The 25,338-nt window shown below is 36.0% G+C and overlaps 1 protein-coding gene across 1 annotated transcript; it reads left to right on the top strand.

The window, feature by feature from the left end:
- Nucleotides 1-572: 572 nt before the first annotated feature.
- C3H5orf34 (chromosome 3 C5orf34 homolog) lies at nucleotides 573-24,993 on the top strand. Its single transcript, XM_011000948.3, has 13 exons — nucleotides 573-707; nucleotides 4,000-4,233; nucleotides 4,385-4,474; nucleotides 6,376-7,022; nucleotides 9,098-9,199; nucleotides 10,349-10,472; nucleotides 15,837-15,928; nucleotides 16,811-16,880; nucleotides 17,528-17,698; nucleotides 18,108-18,202; nucleotides 19,274-19,372; nucleotides 20,159-20,199; nucleotides 24,580-24,993. The coding sequence occupies exons 2-13, from the start codon at nucleotides 4,039-4,041 to the stop codon at nucleotides 24,774-24,776; spliced, it is 1,923 nt and encodes a 640-aa protein (XP_010999250.3). The 5' UTR covers nucleotides 573-707; nucleotides 4,000-4,038; the 3' UTR covers nucleotides 24,777-24,993.
- The last annotated feature ends 345 nt before the right edge of the window (nucleotides 24,994-25,338 follow it).

The following is a 25,338-nucleotide window of genomic DNA, read 5'->3' as shown; positions in this document are numbered from 1 at the left end:
CTATCAACTTTTCGGCTGTGCATTTATTTCAGTGGACAATCTCTAGCCCCCGTGTTCCATCCTGGGTCCCATTCCCTACTTTATCCCCAGCACCCCTAGCACACACTACTACTCCATAAATATTCTAGCGGCACTAAATATAGCAGAGACGTCAACTTGCTATTTGAGGGGAAAGAAGGCGCAAAGACACAGTTGAAAGACATTTTCTGATAAAGTATTAAAATAGGAAAAGTAGAGGTCTATCTTTGGTCAAGTTTTTTTTACAGCCTTACTGAGGTATAATTGTTTAGATTATTTAAATAAGCATCACTCCGCTAAAATCCACCTTTACAGTTATCTTGGCTAGACCATCAGAACGCTGATCCTCACCCACCTTACCGCAACCAGGTACCACCGGTTCCTTCTTTCTGGGGTACCAGAAGTAAAAACCGAGACAAGTCCACCGGCTTCCGGACTGGGAGCCCCGCCTCCCGACTTCCGGTCCCGCCTTTCCCGTGCAAGCGACTTCCGGCCTGCCTTCCTAAAGTGGAGCGACCGGGAAGATTTGAATCGCATTTGTTTGCGTTTGCTGTCTCTCCGGGCTGACAGCTAGGGCTGCCGCTTTCTCCCGCTGCTCCGACTTGACGAAGGACCCGGGAACACTCTCATTGTGTCCTTACTCCTCTCGGTTATGATTGTTTTCCTTCATCGAGAAACATCACTTGCTGGTAATTTGTCAAATTCAGGAACTGTTCCTCGGGAAGCAGTTGTGGGCGGGCGCAGAGGCTGCGACTTGGAGCATTTTGGCAAGCGAAAGCACAAAGGCCGGTGATTGGCCTCATTTCCACGACTTTTGGGCTCAAAACTGCTTGATGTGTTAGTCCAAGACGTTGGTAGTTGTTTTGATGAGGATTTTTCTGTAACTAGATAACGCATTTTGAAAAACGAAGTTCCTGTTAATGTCAAAAACGAACTTGTGGCCTTTCGATCCTTAAACACACTCTGACGTAAACTGCTGGCTGGGTGGTGAAAACACGAACAGGAATAAGACACTAGAAATGTGGTTGGAAATGTGGGTTGGAGCCGGATTATGTTTTTTTAATGATATTCCGGGAACTTTAGACATTCCACTGTTTCTTGTGTGTGCTTCATTATTTAAGTGATCTAAACAACAATTATGCTTCAGTAACCTGTTTTTAAGTTGGCTAAAGATAGACCTTTTTCCAATTTATATCAGAAAATATTTTTTCTAACTGTGTCTCTGCTCCTGTTTTTTTCTAAAATAGTAAGTAGACGGCATACGTATATATGATATATGTAGCTGCAATCTAAATATATTTATTGCTGTGAATATTTATTGCCATTTAACAAGTATGTAAACAAGTGGTGTAAAGTGGTTGGTATGGTCTGGATTGTGGAAAGTTGCCTATGGCAGCAATACTGGAAATGGATTGGAGAAGGGAAAAAGTGGGAAAGGGTCCCAGGCAGTTTACAGGAGTTGAGGGGAGAACTCATGGCCTGAAATAGAAAATGAGGAGCCAGATTTATGAAGGAGACTTAAAAAATCAACAGGACTTGTTACAGGGTTGTAAAGGGAAACAAGTCAAATATTGCTAACATTGAGACGCTATTAACTCAAATTGCAAAATCAGGAGGAGCAGGAAATTTTTAATTCACATATATTTCATCATTAAGTAAATATTTACTGCACTCTTATTGGCCAACTATTGTTTTAGATGCCAGGAATACAATTGTGAATAAGACAGATGAGGTCCCTGCTCTGACTGAGTTTATATCCCAGTGGGAAAAGACAAAAAGCAAGTACATAAACAGAATTAGTTTCGATAGTAATCGATGTTATGAAGAAAAAAAAGGAAATGGATAAAAAATGACTAGGAGATGGTTAGGAACAACTTTAACTGACATGGTCAAGTCAGGCCTTTGAAGAAGGTAAATATTTGCGCTGAGAGATTAATGGAACCAAAAACCAACATGTGATGAGGCAGGAAAAGGACATGCTAGGCAGAAAGAACAGTGCAAAGGTTCTCAGATGTGACACAGCGTGCCTTAAAAAAAAACAAAATTAAAAAGGCCAACATAGCTAAAGTGTCCTGAACAAGAAGGAATTAAAAGATAACATTAGAGTGGTAGATGGAGGCAGACTGTATGGCTTTTATATAGGCCATGGTTAAGGATTTGGATTTTATCCTAAGTGCAAATGTTGGGTTGTAAGTCAGGGAGTGTTAGATCTCATTTTTATTTTAAAAGATCCCTCTGGCTACTGTTTGTAGACTGGACTTGAGGGAGGTTAGAGTGAAAGTGAATTAGGGGATATCATAGAAGTCTACTTTTGGTGGGAGTGATTAAGTTCCATTTTAGTCATTTGAGTTTGATTTATCTGTAGAAGAGGGACATGAAGAGGTTTCCAGCAGGCAATGGAAGCTCTGGAGAGAGGTCAGGTAGATTTGGAAGTTCTCTACAGAAAAAAAAATGATTACAGTTATGTGACTCTCCTCAGGAGAGATCATGTGGTTTAATATTTACTTATATCTTGACATATTCCACAAAGGATTATAGGCCAAGGCATATGTAGCTAATGCATACATTGAAAAGGGGTAGGATATTTTTAAAAAGCAACGGTGGCATAAAAGCAACACAAGTGTATATAGTAAGAAGAGATGACATGGGGACTAACCAAGGTCAGGTCTTGATGAATACTTGATATGAGAGAATGTCGAGGAATAGATTAAAGAGGAATAGAGGAATGATTAAACATAAAAGAGCAGTAGATGGAGTGGGAGTCAGGGGGACCATGGAAGCCCCCCTCCCCCTGAAAAAAGGCAGAAGAGGAGAGTTTGATGCAAGGGAAGATAGACCACCCTGTCACAGGTTGACCAGTTTAGTAGGATGAAGACTAAAGTAACTGGGCATAGGAAGATACTGGTAACCGGTGTGAAACAATTTCAGTGGAGAGGTGGAGAGGAAAGCTGGATTGCAATGGACTGAAGAGCGATGTGAGAGAAAGTGGATCCTGAGTGGATACTACACCTGAGAAATTTATTGGTAGGAAATGGTGGTAAACTGGGGGAAATGGTATCTATGGAAAGATATTTTTTCCTGTCAGGTTAAACGTGATCACCTGAGTAGCAGGAGACGCTGTCCTAGAAGGGAATGGGATTCGTTTTAGAAAAGAATCATAAAATGTATTGAGCTCCTAGAAGGCAACATTCACACCACTGGCACTGCCATATGTGTTGTCTCATTTAATCCTCACAGCAGTCCTGTTACCATCCCCATCTTGCAAATAAATAACCAACCAACCAACCTGAGGTCTATAGCTAGTAAATAATGTGTGAATGGAACCCAACACTCTAATTCCCCTTCCGTCATATCTGTATGGAAAGCATAAGTGAAGAGACAGAGACATTTTAGAGGTAAAGAAGAGGAAAGTGAATTCAGTGAAATAAGGATGAATCTAAGACACTAGGCAGTGAATCAGCTTTCTGAGTAGTGACATAGGGCTACTTCCTTAATGCCAGGCTAGGAACAAGAGTCCAGGTGCCCATTTCCCTCCGGTGTAGTAGTTACTTTTGGCCCTGCCTTTTGCATTATTACAAATGATTTGCTGCATTCTTACTGCAAAGATGGAATTTGCTTGTTATCTGAAATGAGATAGTGAGCATATGATTTTTAGAAGTTAAACTTCAGAAGAATAAAACTACTAAAATTATAAAGGCAATTATAAAGCTATAAAATTATAGCTTGGTGGGCTATCTTCTCCCTCTAAATTATCTTCCCACACTGCAGTAAAGCCTTTGGGGTTCATCAAGGCATTCTGTTAAGGATGTTAATTTCAGATCACATAAGTGTGTGGAGTAAGATAATCACTGTTTCTCCAACAAAAGTAAATGCAATGACAATGTTTTGCTTATGTTCTTAGAAAATTCTTCCATATGTTTTGATAGAGCTTTTGTACATTAAGAGAACTATTTGTGCAACTGTATTTCTTATTTCCCTCAGTCTTTGCCTTGGAAGGACATTTTATCCATAGTCACAGAAATGGCAGCTGAAATGCAAATGATACTTTATGAAGATGATTCAGTGCAAGTACAGTATTTTGATGGTTCCAGATTGCAGCTTTCTCCCTGTGGTTCTGAATTTTTATTTGAAAAGGCACCTCCTATTTCAGCACATCCTTTAGAACAACCAGAAAGAATTCGCCAAAGAACACACTTTGTTATTAGCACTTACCGAGTAAGTAAAGATGACACAAGAACTACTCTTTTTTAATATTAAAATATTGTTGAGGTGGCCAGAATATGGAAAGTAATTAGTATTCTGGATTACTGTCATTCTAAATTGATTTTCAAATCATTTTTAAAGATTATTTTGTGTTTCTTTGTAGGAGCAGCTACAGCGAGCCCTGGATTTCCGAAACTCTTTTGCTACTTGCCCTTTTTTATCTGAAAGCATCATACCTTCAGAAAGAAGAAAGGTAATTTTTTTAAAACCTCATTTTCAAAACAATTATTTGAGGACAAGTAATTACAAACAGGTAGTTTAATGTTTAGTCTTTTTCTTCATGACACTTGGGAGCAGACATGTTGCTGTAGAAAGCATAGGCCTGTATATTGTACCAGACTAGGGTGTTTTGATATTTTGTACATCGAGACACAGAAGTTATATTGCTCATCTGCCTGCCTGTTTCTTTGTAGCAGAGAATTTCACTCATAACTTTTTAGACTGATGACTTTTTTTGATCCTCAGAGGTGTCAAAATTAAGAAATTACATGACCATTTTTGGTAGCTTATGTGTGCAGTAGAGATGTGTAATTACTTATGGGTATACACATTTTATTCTTTTACTTATATTCTATTTGAACTTTTAGGAATAATAATAACTATCATTTATTGAGGGTTTTCTATGTGCCAAGAACTAGGAATGGTATTAAAAATATTTGGTAACACCATTATGGCATGGGTACCTGCTGATCAAAAAGGATGTCCAACCAGTCAGAACAAGTATATTGACTAAGATACCAGCCCCTTGTTACAGCTAAGGGAACTAAATCTCAAAGAGTTTACCTAACTTGTCCATGGAAGTTGTCTAAGTGGCAAAGTCAGGATTTGAACCCAGTCTATCTGACTCTGAATACTGTGTCTTTTAATCATGATGCTTGCTTGCCTAATGAGTAATTTTCTGTTATATTGTCTCATGGCAAAGGAGTTAAGAAAAATTGTAAGTTGTAACTTAGTTTACAAGGCCATTTTTCCACTGTATCTTTTGAGTAACTATTTATTGAAACTGTGTAGCTTACCTCTGATGCTGCAGTAGGATTATTAGATAGTCTAATTCTAGAAAAGGAAAGTGCCTTAACTGACCATCCTTACAAACCGGCTTTGCCATCAGTGAATACTGTCCCTAATTTTAACACACTAACAAGCATGTGTACATGTGGATAGTGCTGTAAATTTACGAGGCTTTCTTGACAATAGTTTTTGTAAATTTAAGGTTTTACGTAAATGGAAGTTGAAATGTGTAATCTGGCAAGTTTAACTGATAAAAAGATGGTTAATGGCACTTAACTGTTTTTATCTTATATGAAAAGATGCAACAGGTACTATTACCTTTATGAATCTGTTTGTTGTTGGTCTGGATCAGTTTACCTTTGAGTAATTGGACTTTTTAAAATGTTACTCTTTAAGCCACCTGGGATTTATTTTAGTGTGTGGTGTGCCTGGTGCTGTCTAGGGTAGGTACCTACCTTATTCATGTTATCCTATTTAGTCCCTGTGATTATCTTTTGAGATCGCATTTCCCAAATGCTATTCAGTAATTCCAGTACCATTTATTAAGTAATACTCTCTCTTTCCCCTCTTGTTTTGAAAAGCTTATGTTATCATATGTGACATTTTAAGATATGGTTGAATCTGTTTCTATATTCTCTGGACTGTTCTATTGATGACTTTTTATGCTATTTCCATACTATTTAAGTTATGATTGGTTTTCACACAGTAGTGCTAGTCTTCCCTCATTTATATTCTTTTTCAGAATAGACATTTTGGGAGGGACTGCAAATCTATTTATCTCTGATTCATTGCACACTTTAAATCAAAATATATTTAGCATTAAATATAATCAAAATGATTTTTCTTTTTCTTTGTCATTTTTGTCAGAGTGTGTGTATGTGTGTGTGTCTACTTTTCTGAGAGAGACAATCTTAACAATATCAAATATTCTCTGGAAAACCAAATATAGGCTGACATTCCTCTTTCTTTCTAGATAGTAAAACACAGAACTTTAAGAGCTTTCTTATGTAATATGTAAGTATCAAATGTATGGAAAAATTGGACTGTTGACAGAAAATACCATCTCTTTTTCTCCCCTCAATTCAGCGTATCTTCATTGACATCTCAGAAGTGAGATGGCCCAGTCTTCACACTGATGAGGGTGTGACATGTATGCAGGGTGGCACCGTGAAGATATCTTCTTTAGATGGTCACGCATACCTTTGCCTGCCCAGATCTCAGCATGAATTTACAGTGCATTTTTTGTGTAAAGTAAGCCAGAAGCCAGACTCATCTAGAGTACTGTCAAAAAAAAAAAATCAAGCCCAAAAGGACAAACTAGTTGAAAAAGCTGGCAAAATCTATACATCTGGAAGTTTATCAGGACAGAGACTGAAGAATAAAGAAAATGAACTTTATTATCAGATTATGAAATCCAGAGAGCCTTTAGAGAAGAAGAGTTGTGTAAATGGAACTGAAGGGAGGGAGGAGCCGTCTTCACTTGGTTCAAAACACACATGTGTATACACGTGGGTGAAGCAGTGCTGGTCTGTGGCCTCCTGTCCAGAGGAATGGAGATACCCTTTGTCTTTAGCACTTCATTTTCATGATAAAATCAGCAATACATCTGGAATTGATGCAGATATCACCCAGAATAGAGTTTTAACATCTGACCTTTCTGAGGAAAGAGGAAAAGAAGTTTCTGTTCTTCCCAGGGCCCTGTTACTGAGCTGTCCTGTCCCACACCTGCACAGGTAATGGAAGAATGACTTCATCCTAAAGCTTTTGTCAGAACCAGTCCTTACCTAAGGATCATTTTTCTTTCTGAATCATCTGATACCATTCATAAGGGAAGTTCATTCAGTTGATCTAAAACTTTGCTTATAACAGATAGTAAATAATTTCCTAGCCAATGTATTGTTTATATTTTTCACTCTACATCCATGCATTGAAAGTTGGTGGGAGGCTGACTATACACTAGATACTCTGTTAAGCACAGAGACTACAGGGATGATTAAGACAGAGTCCCTGCTTTCTAGGAGCTTAGAGTCTAGTAAGGGTCACTGTCACTGAAAAGATTATTGAGTGTGGGAAGTGATGGCACAGGGCTCTGGGAGCGAGCCCCGGGAGGCACCCGCTGCCACTCAGTGGAACCCATTACCTTGGTTGCTGGACGAGCTTGTGATGATGGGTGCTTTCTTTCATATGCAGCCGCAGAGGCCATCCCGTCTTTAGTTAACTGACAGTGAGTATGTCCATTTTCAAAAGGGATAAACATGGAGAAGCTTCTAGATGGCTAGGTACAAACCTTTTACCTCCACTAAGATGAATAACCTAATGGTTATAGATTTGTAACACGAGCTGTGTATAAGTAGTGCAGTAATGATGGTAACAGCTAACACAAAGCACTTACTTTGTGCCAGGGTGGCTGTGCTCTACCTGTTTCATCCTCATAGTGACCCCATGAGGTGAGTGCTGTTATCATCCCCAGTTTGTAGAGGAACTTGAGAAACAGAAACATTAACTAGCCCGAGCAAAGTCTCACAGCCAGCACTTGTGGAACTGGGATTTGATCCCAGGTTGTCTTTGAGTATATATTTGTTATTTAAAACAGAATGTGGGAATGATTTTCAGGCTTGTCATGGTAATCTAGTTAGAATTGGAGATTTTAGTATTATGAGTACACTTCAAAAGAGATTTATGCTTCTAAGCAAACAGTTTTTCAATAACTTGCCACTGGCCTTGATTGAAGTCCATTATCCTTAAGCATGGCTTAACAGGCGCTCTGTCACCTGGTCCCTCCCTGGCTCTGTAATCCTCACCGCTCTTGCCCTTTCTTTCTCCACTCTTGCTAAACTGGGACTTCTTGCAGTCCCTCGAATGCCTGGAAAGCCCAGGGTTTCTTTTACCACAGTACCTGCTCCTTCCTGTGCTGGGATCACTTCCTTTATCTCTCTCGGCTGGCTAACCTGTGCTCATTTCCAGGTCTTAGCATAAGCCTTTCTTCCTTAGGTTGGTTATCCTGAAATCCCTAGACAGGATTAGGTTCTATACAACCCCACAGAATCCAGTCATTCTCCTTTCTTTCTGTTTAATATTTACTGTTTAATGTCTCTGCTAGATACGAATCACTGAGGACAGGGACCATGTCTTCTCTTTTGATGTTATATGCACAGTGTGTACAGCACAGTGTCTGGCCCACTGTAGATATTTCAGTAATATTTATCGGTTGAATCCTAAATTTTAAAGGTTAGTAGAAATTTATGTGTTTGTGCTGAGATTCAATAATGAGATTATTGAAAACACTGGGAAAAATACCTGGAAAAATAAGATTATGGTTGACTATTGGCTAACATGGGCATGAAATGCATGGGTCCACTTATATGTGGGTTTTTTTCAAAACTACAGTACCTGTATTTTCATTTTTCAGATCTTTAAATTAAGTAAGAGTCAGGGAAAGTTTGTGTTTGATTAGAGATCACAGTTTGTAGAATCAAAAGAACTAGGGTTTGAATGCTGGATTCTATCCAGACTGTCTCAGCGTCGTGCCCTTAGGTGAGTCATTTATCAACTCCTTTGTTTTGGGAGCGGAGATAACAGTACTCAGTTTTCTACTTCCCTGGGGTCGGTGCCCCTAACCCCCATGTTGTTCAAGGGTCAGTGGTAGTTTTAAATTTCATTAATACATCTTCATATTAATTTTTACTTCTCTTTGATCTGATGAGTTAAGCAAGAAATACATCTTATTACAATAGCACGGTTTTGTTGACTTCTCAAGGCAATTATGTTAGGCATCCAGAACTTATAGCTTGTATTTTGTCCTTCACAGGTGGAATTTCTGTGATTCGCTTTCACAGGGACAGTTTGGCGATGAAGAATATTCCTATCCTGAACTAGTGAAAGTGGTTTGGCACAAGGGTGTTACCTATAGGTGAGGCGCTTGGGCTGCAGTTGGATCTATTTAGCGATGCCGCAGAGGGTACGGGACCAGCCTTGTGGACGGACTCCCCTAACAGGACGCAGTTTTGCCAGGGCCACTGTTCTATGTTTGGCCCTGAGTTTTACAGGTCTCACAACGTAATTTTATTAGTGTACATAGAGGTCTTATGACTAATTCACATTAACCATGTTCACAGGATTTTTGTGATGGCTCCCAAGCCAGTGAGGGGTTAGTTTTGCTCATAAATGAAATATTTCTGCAGTTATTTGGGATGCCCCTTCCAAGCAGCAGGAGATCTAGTCGTCTGAATTAGTCACATGCTGCTGAGCATGGAATTAGAGAAGTTGTCTAGCCTGAGATAGATTTCCGCCTTCATTCATGCAGCAAATATTCACTGTCTCCTCTGTGGCCAGACTATTCCACTGAATTATCCCTGCCCGCCACAAAGTACACCTCTGTGGTGACTGGAATTCTATTGTTGGCTAGATTCAGAGTTTCACTTCTGTAAAGAATACGAGAACAAATTTGTGAAATTTGTGCTCTTTGGCGTCTCCCTTCCCTGCATGAAAACTCACCCTCTTCTGACAATATATTGTTCACACATGTTTCAGTAAAGTCGACTTGGCTTAAGTTTTTATACATTATATACCCAATACCTTGATTGTATCTGGCTGCTCCAGGTGCAGTCACCTTCTCTTAAGGGTGGCTCCTTTTACACGTGGCTAATCACATCCATCAGGTATTGAGTCTACTAGTTTCGTTATTAGAGAATAATCTTAGTTCTAGGTTCTGGAGTTGTCATATTTAACTCCTATGCAGCTGACATTGCTTTGGTGACTGTTAAGTGCCAGCCACTTGTGACTGACAGTGAGGATACCAGGATGATGAGACAAGATGACTGACTTCGAGAAGTTGAGCTTAGTTGAAATAGATACATTAACAAATTCTGTGTTCTGCTTATTTTTTTGCAAAAAATTACTTTAGCTGGTTGATGTTGAGTATGAAATTATCCATTTTTCTGGATAGGCAAGACCCTATACTGGTTTGCCCTTTTTTTTTTTTTTTTAATGATTGCCTTCATGTATGTTTTAATCTCAATGAGAAGAAAATTTTTTTTCATTGATTATTTCTTTTCCTTAGACTTACCCATAAAAATATGAACTCAATAGAGATTCACCCTGGAGATGGATCTGTTTTCAAATCAGAAGGAGCTTATTTGGGGAACTATTTTACATATTATTCTATTCAAGAAGGATCAGGAGAGGTAAGTTGACAATGAGGTCTCAGCTCAAGAAGATTTTTGGTATATAGCTATTTCTAAATAACTCTGAGTATATCTCTGGGAAATTTGATCTGTTATAACATTTCTTGCTACTCCTCAGTTTGCTTAATTAATATAACCTTACTGTCAGCATTGGCACAGTAATTACTGGTCACTTATTTTTACTGTATTCTCATCTGGTTTTCTGTCATCCATTTTCTAAGTAGTTTGTGTTTAAATCAGAAGTTAAAATTCTTCTGTCATAGAATTTACCAGTAGGAAACACTGAAAGTACTAATACTATACTTCTTTGAATTAGTATTTGCTCTTTAAAAAGCACATACATTGGTTTGCATATTTAAAATACCTCCTACCTCCTAAATCTTTGTATACAACTAGGATATTGAACAAGATTGTTCTCTGTCATTGATAACAGGGGCACATAACATGATATATTTAGTATATCAGGCCAAAATATAATCATGTGAAAACTTTGTTAATAGTTTCCAGTTTACTTGTTCCCAATCTGACACTTGAAATCCACTCTTTTATAGCAATCACTGTAGTATCACACGGCTTTGCTTTGCAGGATAGAACATAATATATTTTCTTCCTCTGTTACAGAGTGGAGTCTTTGAGTGATAAGATTATCAGAGTTGCTGGAAGAAGGCTTAAAACTAGAGCAGATTTTATTTATTTATTTTTTTTAACTAGGGAAAATTTCAAACACATGCAAAAGTAGAAAGACAGATGTAATAGACCTTCATGTTCCCATTGCCCAGCTGGTTCCCTCTTTCCTTCCACTGCCCCTCCACTCCCTATTTGTTTTTAAATAAATCCCAAATACCATTTCATTCATAAATATTTTAGTATATATTAGAGCCGATTCCCTGCTGGGATCTATTTGTAGGAAAATATTCATTTATTCAATTAATAGTAATTAAACATTCATAGGTTGGCACTCTATTAAGCACTGGGCAAAGATGAAGAGTTCCTGCCCTCAAGGGTTCACAGTCTGACAGTCTAGTAGTCAATCAGGCAAACAAGCAAATGAAATGAAAGTGTGTGTGTGTGTGTGCATGCATGTAGTGCATGAGATAATCAAATAAACAGGCAAAAAGAGTGAGTATGCATATATATCTACACTGCTGAATGCTGTGTATTGGGAGTTCAAAAAACTACATCTTCCTGGAGCTTCAGTTTTACTCAAAGTTGTCATGGGGAGGGGGTGATAATTTTTATACTGAAGCAAACATATCACGGAATAGAAGCATGTGCTTTGGGGATAAAACAAAACTTCGAGACAAGTTGTGCCTTTGTGTTGGACTGCTTTGGGCTTCACACACTTAGATCCCTGTGTGCAATACATTCACTCTCCTCTGTCTACTTGAGTGAAAAGATCTAGAAACAGCTGGCTCTCTTTTAGGGGTGAAATTGTTTGATGCTTACTTTAACCCATACTCCAAAATAAATTCAAGACAGATTAAAGGGCTAATGTGAGAAACCAAACTTTGTAATTGTTAGAAGAAAATATAGAAGGACAATGTTTATCATCTTGGGGTAGGGGAGGCCTTAAGTACAATACAAAAAACCAGACGGCATGAAGAAAAGTTTGATCAGCCCGAAATTTTCAAATGTATGTTAAATTTTAAATATGTAACTTCTATTTAATTAGATAAAGTCAAAAAGACAAACACCTGGAAGAAAATAGTCTACATTATAAATCAGTAATAAAATGACCCCTACCCCCCAAAAACATAATAGAAACAAGACAATAGAAAACTGAGTAAAGGATAATGGTTAAGCCATGTAACACATAGTATTTGAAAATATGTTCAACTTTACTACTTGCATCAAAGAAATGAAAATTAAAATAACAATAATATTTTTCACTCATCAAATTGTCAAAAACTGTAAAGGTTGATAATATCTACTGCAGAAAGGGGTGCTTTCATGACGTTGATTGGCGTATAAATTGATTCAGCTTTCATGAAAGACAGTTTGATAATATCAAGTAAAATTGGCCAAAATTCTGCTTGTCAGGTATCTATCCTAGAAAAATATTAGCACATATATTCAAAGAAGCATGGCCAAGGATGTGGATTGTGGTCTTGTTTGTAACAGCAAAAAACTGGAAGCAATCTAAACTTTAATCAGTAGGAAAATGGTGAAATAAACTATGGTGATCACATCATGGGAATACTGTGCAGCAGTTTAAAAGAATGAGGAAGATGTAGACACACAGAGACAGACAGTGACAGGTCTTCAAAGCACTGTGAGTGAAAAAAAGCTGCATAAGAACATGTACAATGATATCTTTTGTGTAAAGAACAAAAAACAAGCCCTAAACCCAATTGTATTACTTTATATAATATGTGTATCATTGCACAGAGAAAGATCTGGGCAGATAAAAACTGAACTTGACGTGGTTACTTTTGGGGAGGAGTCTGGGATTTTGTGAGGGAGGAGGAGTCGGGAGGGACTTAAATCTTGTATTTTTTAAAACTTTTTTCCTCTTCCCCTTTCTCTGAAATGTAGTGATGTATCATTACTTCTGTAATTAAAAATTTAAATAGGAAAGCTTGACAAGGACCCACAATGTAAGTGCTTCCATAGAGATGAAAACTTGGTGCTTTGGGACTACATAGGGAGGGGTACCTGCCCCTGTTCTGGAGGCTCAAGAAAAGCCTTCTGGAGGAAGACATGGCTCAACTAGGATTTATAGTTCTAAAGGATGAGGTACACAGAAGAGGGATGGAGGAGCATATAGCTAAGGGAACACTTTGGCTCAACTCTGAATGGCTGGCTTCTTGTCATTAAATTTCAGTTTAAATGTCACCTCCTCAGGGAGGCTTTTCCTGATGATCCAGATTAAAGAAGCTACTCATGACACTCCCTATAACATACCCTCCTCTTTTTTTCTTCTTGGCACTTAATACTATGTGATATTTTCATATTGATCAATGTTTGTTTACTAACTAACCCACACTAGAGGTAAGCCTTGTCTTTTTCAACACACTATTATTGCTAGTGCACAGAACAGTAGATAAATGTCACCTAGAGTCTGGGCCGAGTACAGAGTGTTGAAGGAAACGAAAATGCTGTGATACGCTACAACAGAGGGAGAATGTTGGGAATGTCCAGAGAAGACACTAGACCACTAAGCTGGGGCAGTTCATAAATGGGACATGAGAAACCCTACTGCTTTTGGAGAGCCACTGAAGGATTTAAGTAGGCAAGTGACATCATATTTTTATTAGATCTTTTCAGAGGAAGATGAACCGGGGTGGGGAAGAGATGGAACTTCAAGCTGTGGAACCAGTTAGAAGCCATTTATAGTAGTGCAGGAAGAAAGTATAAGGGCCAGGCAGTGGTAATGAGAATGGAAAGATAGGAATGGACCCAAGAAATATTAAGGAGACAGAACCAATGGTTGATGGGATATTGGAGATGAGGAAGAAGTTGAAAATGATGCCAAGTTATTGAATTAACCAGTGAATGATGGTGCCAGGCACTGTATTAAAACAAAATGTTTTTAAACCTGAAGTGTACTGATGATGGCACTTTTCGATCTTAACCAGGAGGTGTCAGTAAAAAATTTAAATTCTATTAATCTCAGTCCCATTTACCTGATAGTAATTGTAAGATACTCTTAATTATAAGATGCCTCTTGATTTCAGAGAGGTTAAATTGTGAAAAATAAGCAGTTTAGAATTGGTGAAATAGGGCAGTGGAGAAGACAAGACCTCTTAAGGGACTCAGTATTCCAACAGAGAATGACATAAATAATTAAAATGTGGTATTTTGAGTGTCTACCATGTGAGTTAGCACACTGTGCTGATGCATGCTGGGATACAGAGGTCAGCAGAACAGATACAGCCCCTACCTTCACAAAGCTCCATTCTAGCAGGGGGACATTGAGTAAAAGGCTATATAATGAAAACCAATTATAAAGAAAACCAATAAGCAGGAGCGGAGGGTACTGTGCTTGTGGACATAACTGGGGGATTTCACCTAGCCTCTGAGACCTCTGTAATGGCTTCCTTGAGACTGAAGGAAAAGTAGGAGTTATCCAGACACAGGGAGGTGATGGAGGAGGGAGCTGAGTTTCAGGTAGAGGGAATGACATGTAATAATTAACATACCAGTGGTGAATGCAAATAGAGATGGAAAGAAATGCAGATTTTGAAGTGAAGTTAATCACATTTTTGACATGTTGAAGTTGAGATGTCTTTTTGATATCCAGTAGAGATTTATTACATATTCAAGTCTATAGTCGAGGATGAAAAAGGAGAGACTATTTTTTGAGTACCCACTATAGACGAAATTCTGTCCCAGGTGCTTTATATATGTGTTATTTCATCAATCCTCAGGACAATCTAGATGGTAGGTAGTATCCCCATATAATAGGTTGTAGGCTCTGAAGCTTAAAAAGGTTGCATAACCTGTCCATCAGTACAGTTAGTAAGAGGCACACCTGTGATTTGGGTCCAGCTCTGACCCTGAAGCCCTCTCTCACTGGTGGTAAAGTACAGGCTGCACTCGCTTCAGTTCAATTGAGATCTCTACTGCTCCTTAGCTCTCAAGCTGCAGTTTTCTTATCTAAAAAATAGGCACTAATAGTTCTTATCTTTCAGAATTATCTTGAGGAGTAAATGAGATAATCCTTGTAAACTACAACAGCTTAGCACCTAGCATAGCAACTAACAATGTTAGTTGTTGCTGTGTTGATATTTATTATGAACACAGTTTTGGACTCTGCTGGGATTACCCAAATAAGGAAATCAGAAGAGAAGCCTGGAGACAGTCTGGGAAACACTAGCATTCGAGAGTTTGAGAAAGAGGAAATTGAGAAGGAATAACAAAATGACATTTTTTTTTAATTCAAGAAGCTGAGCCTGTAAATAATACTGTCTTACACAAACTAGCAATACTTTCATTAATAAAATATAACAAAGTGATATATTCATTCAATTAAAAGTTTTTTAAACCTATATAAACTTTTTTTTTCTTTTGTCTGAAAGGAAAAGGGGACTTATGTGGTAGGTGTCCTGTTAATGCACAGGGAAATTAGTCTGCTACTTTGAGTATAGCCAAGATTTAAACTGAGCAGTGAGTTATAGGCTATTAGAGTGTAGTTTTTGAATAGATCAACTTTTGATAGGAGGAATTCTAGACTTTACAAAAATGGGAAAATGGAAAAGCATCCTAAAATACCTTTAAAAATACACCTTTTATGTGCTATTGAGTAAGGTAAAATAACGGCTTGCCTTGTCACTATGTAAATACATATTTCAAGGAAAAAGAGATAAGTAATAATGGCCAGAATTTATTATTGAAATTTTTTAAATTTTAAACTATTTTCAGAGAGAAGAGAAAACTTATTCAGTAAATAACCTTCCTCCAGATAGACCAGGAAGTCTATTCTCTGTGTGTTCTCTAATTAAACAGGCAACCAGGTAAGTGCTTTATGTTCAGCTGAATCAAGTGTCATGTGTCTGAGAAACTTGATACATTTTCTAGTGGTTAGGAAGACTAAAAATTGGTAGGTACAGTTGAAATATATGTCTTTGGTAAAATCTGTCAACTTTTCTGGTCTCATCATTTATAAAATAAGGTTATCACTATGTCATTATATGAGTACTAATGGCTTTGAAATTTGAAGTAAATATGGAGAAACATGCATATGTGGTGAGCAGCTGCTGGTGGGAAATAAGTGCCTTTTCTCTGGGTGAGTGTAGCATCACTGTTGTTCTTTGGAATCAAGGGGAAGATTTGATGATATTTAAATTTTCATAGTTCTTTATTATCCTCACAGTAATAAAGATTTCTGAGAGTGAATAGATGATTAACTGTAGTTGGTTCTTTGGTTCATATGTTTTTTAATTCTCCTAATTAATTAATCAACCTGTGGCACCTAGAAGAATGAGAGTGGACTGTTGAATTAAATTATTTATTTTTCTAAACTTATGTCTAAGCAACTTCCAAAGTAGGTTTGAAGGAGCAGACTTGGTAATTTGATTTTCCAGGGACAGTTGATTCACATCCCCACCACTCTTAGACTGTGCTTACCTTGTCAGGTGTTGTGAATCTATCACTTCTTAAACAGGAACATCTGAAAAATTCTATTTGGAGTCATTTCATTGCTAAAAATTCAAGGAATAATCTTAGCTACATAAGATTAGTGCAACGGGAAGCAACAGGCCTAAGAAAGAAAAGTGGTCCAAACATATTTTTGTGGAAATGAGCTGCTTGCCTAAAATGTATAGCAGTGAGAACGGGTTGCTAGAATTGGAAAATGACATATGCAAATGTTTAAGTAGTATTTTTCTTGTTCACAGAATTCTTCAACATTGTGCCAAGATGAGGCTTTCTCTAAGCCATAACTATCATATATGCTGCTGGAAAATGGTATCTTAAATTATTTTAAAAGCAAGATATTTTTTATTTTTTAATTTTTTTATATATCTAAGTTGTTTACTTTCATCTAAGTCTTGTGAGAAATTCTTTGTAATATTCATATTGGCTTATTTTTTAAAATCTACTTAAACGCTGCAAAATTTGGCTTTTATATTATACTTTTACTGTATATTGTTTGTTTTTGTTTCTTTTTTCTTTGTGGAGGGGGAGGGGAATTGATTGGACTTGAAGTATGTGAAAACACAGTTATTATAAAACATATTACAGTGTTCTACTCTATTTCCATAACTGTAAAGGTAAATTTTTTAATACTGAGGTGGAGGAAGTGATTATCAGACTGATTTCTATGTCTATACTGATTTGATTATAAACCTGTGTGTTGCTGTAGTTCCTAAACTTTGTCTATTTTCTATGTAAAGTTCAGCAGGATGGTGACTTTCCAAAGATATTAGAACTTAATCAGCTTATAGTAGCTCCTTTTGGGGTATCCACTTCTGGAAAAGTTAAAACATTTACTTAAGGATTCTACACTATTCAGCTTCTGAATGAGAATCTGAAGTTGCCTCAGTGTTCCTTAATCATTTCAATCTTATTAGTGGATAATTCTCTTTCCTGCTATTTTTATTTTCTGGTTTCAGGTACCTGGGATAAATGATAGCAGTATACTGCCTTTGCTTTGGAGAGAATCGTTCATACCCGGTGTGGGAAGGTTCCTCGCATACTCTGATGACAAAGTACATGCTGTCTTTTTAGACGGTATTACTCTAACCCTGAATTGGAATTTCAGCTCTTTTATTGAAAAGAGACAGGTGATTGTACTTCAGACTGAAATCTATTTTTTGTTGTTGTTGCTTTTAAACGATGGAAATAGTACAACGAAAATAAAGTACTACACTATCTATTTTATGAAGTATGAAATCTGTCAAGAGGAAATCTCATTGGATTTCCTAGCAAAATTCAGAAGGGTGTGACACTCATTTTTATAAAGGTAACTCATTATAAAGAGAGGGACTCGTATTTTTGTTCTTTTGATAATGATCTGTATAAAGGTGGCGGGTAAATAATACCCGTTTCCATGTGAAAAATAAATTTTAAATTAGTCAAAGTTTTAATGATTCATTTACTTCTTTGTTTCTTATTTGAAAATTAAGTAAGAAGAGGGTTTTGTTTTTTCAGTTCTAGAATGATAATATTTACCTTTCCTCTTTGCTTCTTAAGGTAAATCAGGGTCTCAATTTAGGTTGGTGTAAGTTAACTTTTCCTGATGGACAAGATCAGTTCATTCAGATTCAACACCCTGGACCGTATGAAAGGTACTGAAAAGCAATTTTAAAAATTAATTTCATGTTAGAAAATAACTTACTTTTAGACACAGAGGAAGCATATTTTTAGTTTCCCATGTGGAAAATATGTGTGAAGTCATTTCAATAGGTTTCAGAGTTTACATTTATATTTACATTTAGCATAACTAAATAGGTCAGGTCAGCTTTAATCATTTCCATTTATATTCTAGTGATTTTTCAAAATAAATGTGTTACAGATATAACTGGCTTGCTATGGAGATTGGACTATGGTCAGACGTGTTACCTAATTAACTAATTCCCTAACCAATTTGAAATAAGGTTTATAGGCACAAATAACTAAACTTATATTTCTATAAAGTGAAATAAACTAGCTGATGATTATTCTTAAAATGGAGGAGATTCTGAAATCAACTGTTTATGAATATGCTTTTTCTCTTTTGGTTTATGTAATTTGTCATAATAATCATTCTCCTCTGTTGGGATTTACTGCATTTTGGTCTAATGCTCCAACATGCATTGCTAGTTTGAGTAGTTTGCCTCAATAGATAGTGTCTTCAGTAAATATTACTATTTGTTTTAGCCAATCACTCCACATCATTCATTTTATTGAAATTGATACTTGTATATTCAATGAGTTATATATAATTATAGGTATATATGTCTGTGTGTCTGCATTAATAGGTGTGTTCTGGTAACTTTTAGAAAACAAATGCTCACTTAGTCTTATGTAAAGATATTTTCATGATAAAATTTAATGAAACTCATTTTACTTTAAAGAATTAAAGGGAGAATTTAGACATTTGAACTTGAACTCTGAATGAAATCCAAGTGTTACCTTTGTCCTAATTCTTAACTCCCATCTTTATTAATCATGAATGGGAGTAAATCATTTTATTCCTGGTCAATGAGAAAAACTTGCCTTTTCTTTTTAACAATGAAAAGAATTTTTTAAATTGCCCTACTTTAGATTTTTTTTCCTTTTTTTCCAGATTGTCTTAATGATTTTTCTATTTCTTGAATGCTTTTACAAATATTCTATAAGTTCATTTTTCAAATCTCTCTTAATGTATTCAATCTTAGATATGTGACAACAGTAATATCATGGTGCAGAAGACTGACCCAGACTACTCAGAGAGAAATGCCCACACATCCTTCATCATCTGTTCCTGGAGAAAACTGGTATTTATATTTAATTTACTTAAAAAAAAAATTGGTGGGGGGGAGGTAATTAGGTGTATTATTTATTTTAATGGAGGCACTGGGGATTGAACCCAGGACCTCGTGCATGCTAGGCAGGTGCCCTACGCCTGAACTAGAACCTCTCCCTATATTTACTTTAAACTTAATCTATGTAGAAGAGCCAGCTAATCCTCAGATATTAAAATGTTAAATGGTACATTCTGACTCCTTTTTCCCAAGAAAACTTTCTCTTAGCTAAATGTATTTAACCCTTATGATGTTTTGATAGCTTAAACCTTGAAAATAATTTATCTTTAATTGGATATCTAATTTATTACATTTCATCGCATTATATTTTACCTGAAGATCAGAAAACTGCATTGAAAACTTCGTATCAGAAAAGGGTGACTCTTTTAGTGTGATACTTTTATCCTGAAAACTTTATGGAAAAATTCAAGGAGTTTTTTTTTTTTTAATTTTAGTAATATTAAAGGAAATAAAATGTTGACTAACATAACAAGCTTTCAGAATAATTTTTAAATACTTCTATCATATTAATTACTCCCCCAAATCAATTGGCAAATCAACAAATAAAGCAAGATTTTAGTCCCTCTTGTGTGCCTTTCAGTGTGCAGGGTACTGGAACTGGGCTTCAAAGGAATATTTAGGGTTCTTCTATCTAAATTCTAACCTTTATGAAAAAAATCAAGTTTGCTTACTTGAAATATTGTGGCTATAAAAGAATCAGACAACTAGCATTAACTTTTTTTTTTCTTTTTTGCACAGGTCTGTGGCTTCTGAACTTGAAAAGATACAGAAGTTTAACTGTATCCTTTAAACAGAATGTACTGTCCTGCATAATTTCTCCCTTTCCATTGCAGGCTTAATTCATGACTGTTTTTATATTAATCCATACTTACATACTATAGAGCTTTATTGAATAATATTCAAAGTTATCATTTAAGATGTATTTTGTCTGTAGAAGGTACATCATGTTAACATTTATACTTTTCATTGGGTTTAAATCAGCAAAGGACAGTGAAGTGGAAACTTTCTCACTTATATAATTATATTCTAACTATAACTCAGAACTATTTCTGACTTCTTTTTCTTTCTTTTTTAATTTGTAGGATTTTTACTTTTTATTTTTTTTAAATTTCAGCTTTATTGAAGTATAATTGACAAAATTATATTTAAACTGTGCCTCACAGTGACCCGACACACGTACATTGTGAAAGGATTACCCTATCTCATTAATTAACACATACGTCACATATCTTCCCTCTCCCTCTGCTTTTTTTGGGGGTGAGATCATCTGAGTTCCGCCATCCCAGCAAACCTCAGTCACACAGCACAGTCTTAGTATGTTATACATTAGAACCTCAGATCTTACTCATCTTACAGCTGAAAGTTTGTATGCTTTTACCAACCTCTCTTTTCCACAACCCCCAACCCCTGGCAGCCACCATTCTACATTCTCTATGAGTTTGACTTTTTAAAAAAATTCCACATGAGTGACACTGTACAGTATTTGTCTTTCTCTGTCTAGCTTATTTCACTTAGCAAAGTGCCCTCAGGGTCCGTCCATGTTGTTGCAAATGGCAGGATTTCCTTCTTTCTCACAGCTGAATAATAATATAGAGTGTGTGTGTGTGTGAATGTGTATCACTACGTCTTTATCCATTCATCCAACAATGGACACTTAGGTTGTTTCCGTATTTGGCTATTGCGAATAATGCCACAATGAACATGGAATTGCAGATATCTCTTCATAATACTGTTTTTGTTTCTTTTGGATATATACCCAGAAGTGGGATTGCTGGATCTTACGGTAGTTTTATTTTTAGTTTTTGAGGAACTTCTATACTGTTTTCCATAGTGGCTGTACCAATTTATATTTCTACCAAAGTACACAAGTGTACTCTTTTCTCCACATCCTCACCAACCTTTGTTATGTGTTGTCTTTTTGATGATAGCCATTCTAACAGATGTGAGGTAAAATCTCATTGTGGTTTTGATTTGTATTCCCATGATGCTTAATGATGTTGAGCACCTTTTCATGTACCTGCTGGCCATCTGTATGTCTTTGGAAAAATATCTATTTCAATTCCTCTGCTCATTTTCTAATCAGATTGTTTTTTGCTATTAAATTGTATAAGTTCTTTACATATTTTGGATATTAATCTTTTATTCGATAATGTGCTTTGCAAATATCTTCTTCCATTCCCTAGGTTGCTTTTTCATTTTGTTTATGGTATCCTTTGCTGTGCAGAAGCTTTTTATTATAATATAGTTTATTTTTGCTTTTGTTATCTTTTGGTGTCAAATCAATACGATAATTGCCAAGATTGATGTTAAGGAGCTTACCTCTATGTTTTCTTGTAGGGGTTTCATGGTTTCAGGTCTTACATTCAAGCCTTTAATCCATTTTGAGTTGATTTTTGAGTATGGTGTAAGATAGAGGTCTAGTTTTACTCTTTTGCATTTGGATGTTCAGCTTTCCTAACACCATTTATTGAAGAGTCTATCCTTTCTCCATTTTATATTCTTGGCTCCTTTATTGTAAAATAATTGACCATAAATGCATGGATTTATTCCTGTGCTCTTTATTCTGTTCCATTGATCTATGTTTCTGGGTTTTTCCAATTTCATACTGTTTTGATTACTATGCCTTCATAATATAGTTTGAAATCAGAACATGTGATACTTCCAACTTTGTTCTTTCTCAAGTTTGCTTTGGCTATTTGAGGTCTTTTGTGGTTCCATACAAAGTTTAGAATTGTTCTATTTCCATGAAAAATGCCATTGGAATTTTGTATTGTTCATACATTGAATATTGTATTGAATCTGTAGATTGCTTTGAGTGTTATGGACATTTTAACAATATTAATTATTCCAATTCATGAGTACAGAGTATCTTTCCATTTATTTGTGTCTTCAGTTCCTTTCATCAGTGTCTTAGTTCTCAATGTTCAAATCTTTCACCTCTTTGGTTAAATTTATACCTAGTTTTTTTTGATATAATTATAAATGGGATTGTTTTCCTAATTTTTTTCTGCTAGTTCACTACTAGTGTGTAGAAATGCAACTTATTTTTATGTTGATTTTGTGTTCTGCTAAATTTATTACTTCTACCAGTTTCTGGTGGAGTCTTTAGTGGATTCTATATATAATACCATGTCAACTGCAAATAGTTTTACTTCTTCCTTTCTGATTTGTATGACATACATGCATTGATTGATTGACTGATTGTCAAATTCCTCTGGCTAGGACTTCCAGTAGTACTATGTTGAATAAAAGTGGTGAGTGAGCATTATTGTCTTGTTTCTTATCTTAGAAGAAAAGCTTTCAGCTTTTCACTGTTGAGTATGATATTAGCTGTGGGTTAGTCATATATGGCCTTTATTATGTTGAGGTATGTTTTGTCTACACCCAGTTTGTTGAGAGTTTTTCTGCATCTATTGAGATGATCATATGATTTTTATACTTCCTTTCGTTAATATGATGTATCACATTGATTTTCATATGTTGAACCATACTTGTATCGCTGGAATAAATCCTGCTTGATCATGGTATATGATTGTTTTAATGTATTACTGAATTTGGTTTGCTAATGTTTTGTCAAATATTTTTCACATTTATGTTCATCAGGGATATTGGCCTGTAAATTTCCTTTCTTGTAGTATCCTTGTCTGGTTCCGGTTGTCAGGATAATCCTGGCATCATAAAATGAGTTTTGAACTATTCTCTCCTCTTCTATTTTTTGAAAGAGTTTGAGGACTAATGTTAATTCTTGTTTAAATGTTTGGTAGAATTCACCAGTGAAACCATTTGTGTTTGGGGTTTTGATTACTGATTATATTTCCTTACTAGTAATCGGTCTGAATTTGGTCTTAGTAGCTTGTATGTATCTAGGAATTTATCAGTTTTTTTTTTAAGTTTGTCCAATATGTTGGTGTATAATTGTTATACTAGTCTCTTATGATCCTTTTTATAGTGTGGTATTTATTGTAACTTCTCCTCTTTCTTTTCTAATTTTATTTGAATTTTTTTCTTGGTAAGTCTAGCTAAAATTTTGTCTGTTTTATCTTTGCAAAAGACTAGCTCTTTGTTTCATTGATTTTTTTCTATTGTGTATAAACTCCTTCCAGGGAGACAGCAGCAACCTGGAGTAGTCCAGAGACAGAATGTGGAGATACCACCTGCCTCCCCAGTCTCTGGGGAGGATCACACTCAGCTCCCAGGTGTGTGCTAAATTAGAACCCTGACCCTCAGGCAACAGCTTTTAAAGTATACAAATAGGCCTCTTTCAGGGAACGACTGAGAGATAGGTGCTTCTGTCTGCTGAGAGCTAGATGTTTTGGGGGCCTGTCCTGCATGTGGAAATCTTAAAAACTGGAGTATTAGATGTTGGGTCCAAAACTTTTACTCCTCAGGGAGAAGCTGGGAGCTGTGAGTTCCTCTGATTGTGCTGGGGGTGGGGTTTATGGTGAGAGTGTCTCAGCCTTTCTTACCCATCTCAGTGTAGGTATTTTCTCATTCACCTAATGTGTAGGAGTCACTCGGGTAGTTCCTGGATTTCTTACAGGGAGAATTGCTCCGTGTGTAGCTGTAGATTCAGTGAATCTGTGGGAGGAGGTACGTTCAGGAACCTCCTCCGTGACCAACTTGGACTAGACTTTTTACTTCTTTTTCTTATGAATCGTTTGTTCTGTACATTCCCACCTCATTCATGTAAATTCCTTTTACCTTGTTATTTTTCTATACTCCTATTGAAATAATAAAGTAGCTCTGCAATAGAGGACAGGTTTCTTTTCACTCTAGATTTTAAGGTAAAAAATACCCTACACAGATTTTTTGTATCCCTCTCACCCCTACATTTGTTCACTTTTATTCCCATATCACTTCTTCACTTAATTATGTTACTGAGCTTTTAATTCTTTTATTTCCTCCCTATCAATCACCAAACCTACATCCAAATACATACATACATCCAAATACATTCCTTTCTCCTACTTATACTCTAACCAGTTTCCTCCTCTATAAGGGACAGACTTGATAAATTCTAAAGTCCCAACTCTGTTGTGAATCCAAGAGATCTTCCTCTCAATGGAGATATTATATTTTAATGAAGGCTGGGCTCTCTAAAATTAAAAATAATTATAATGAAAAATATGGGGGGAAAGCTCCTTAACTAAGCAACTTAGTGTTATTGGAGAATAGTGGTGTCCTAAACCAGATTTCTAACAAGAAAAATGAACAGGATCATTTGGATCATTATAAATCAGAATCTTCAGAAACCTTACTAGAAGAAACTAATGAAAAGAGAGTATCAGTGGCATTGAAAAAAACCTCTGAAATCCTTCAGGATATTGACTGTCTTCTATCAAACTCTAAAAGGTGAAAAATGGAATTATTACAATATATTATTAAACCTTGAGGATGTTGTTTTAACTGACTGGTAGAAAATTACTAGAAAGCCAAGTAATGGTGTATATGACTTCTGTACAATGATTATATGAGAAATGGCATTTAACTTTGAAGGTATTTTACCAAATTAGTAAAAAGATTTTAAAATATATATTTTTATATTTTATTAATAAAGAACTATTTTGAAATTTTGAACAATGTATTTCACATTTGAGAAAAAATTTTTATAAAATTGTACAGTTCTTGCTGTTTTATCTTGTGGAGCATTCACTATGAATCAAGTGTTTTTCAAATTAATATGCAGAATTGTGTGCATTGGTTATTTGCTTTAGTCTCTTGAGTCTCTCCAAGTATTTTCCAGTAGAACCATGAAGAGAGAATTAGATCTTAAAAAAACAAAACAAACAATGTAGGCCATATTGCTTCAAGCTATGAATAGAGCACTTGAGCTAAGACTAAATTTTATCTGAACTTTCTCATGTACTACATATTTTCATTTGTTTTGAACATCTCAAAAGATTATGCTACAAAATGTG

Source organism: Camelus dromedarius, chromosome 3 (assembly GCF_036321535.1).
Source record: "Camelus dromedarius isolate mCamDro1 chromosome 3, mCamDro1.pat, whole genome shotgun sequence".
In the NCBI taxonomy this organism is placed as follows: Eukaryota; Metazoa; Chordata; class Mammalia; order Artiodactyla; family Camelidae; genus Camelus; species Camelus dromedarius.
This window is presented reverse-complemented; position numbering and strand designations above follow the sequence as displayed.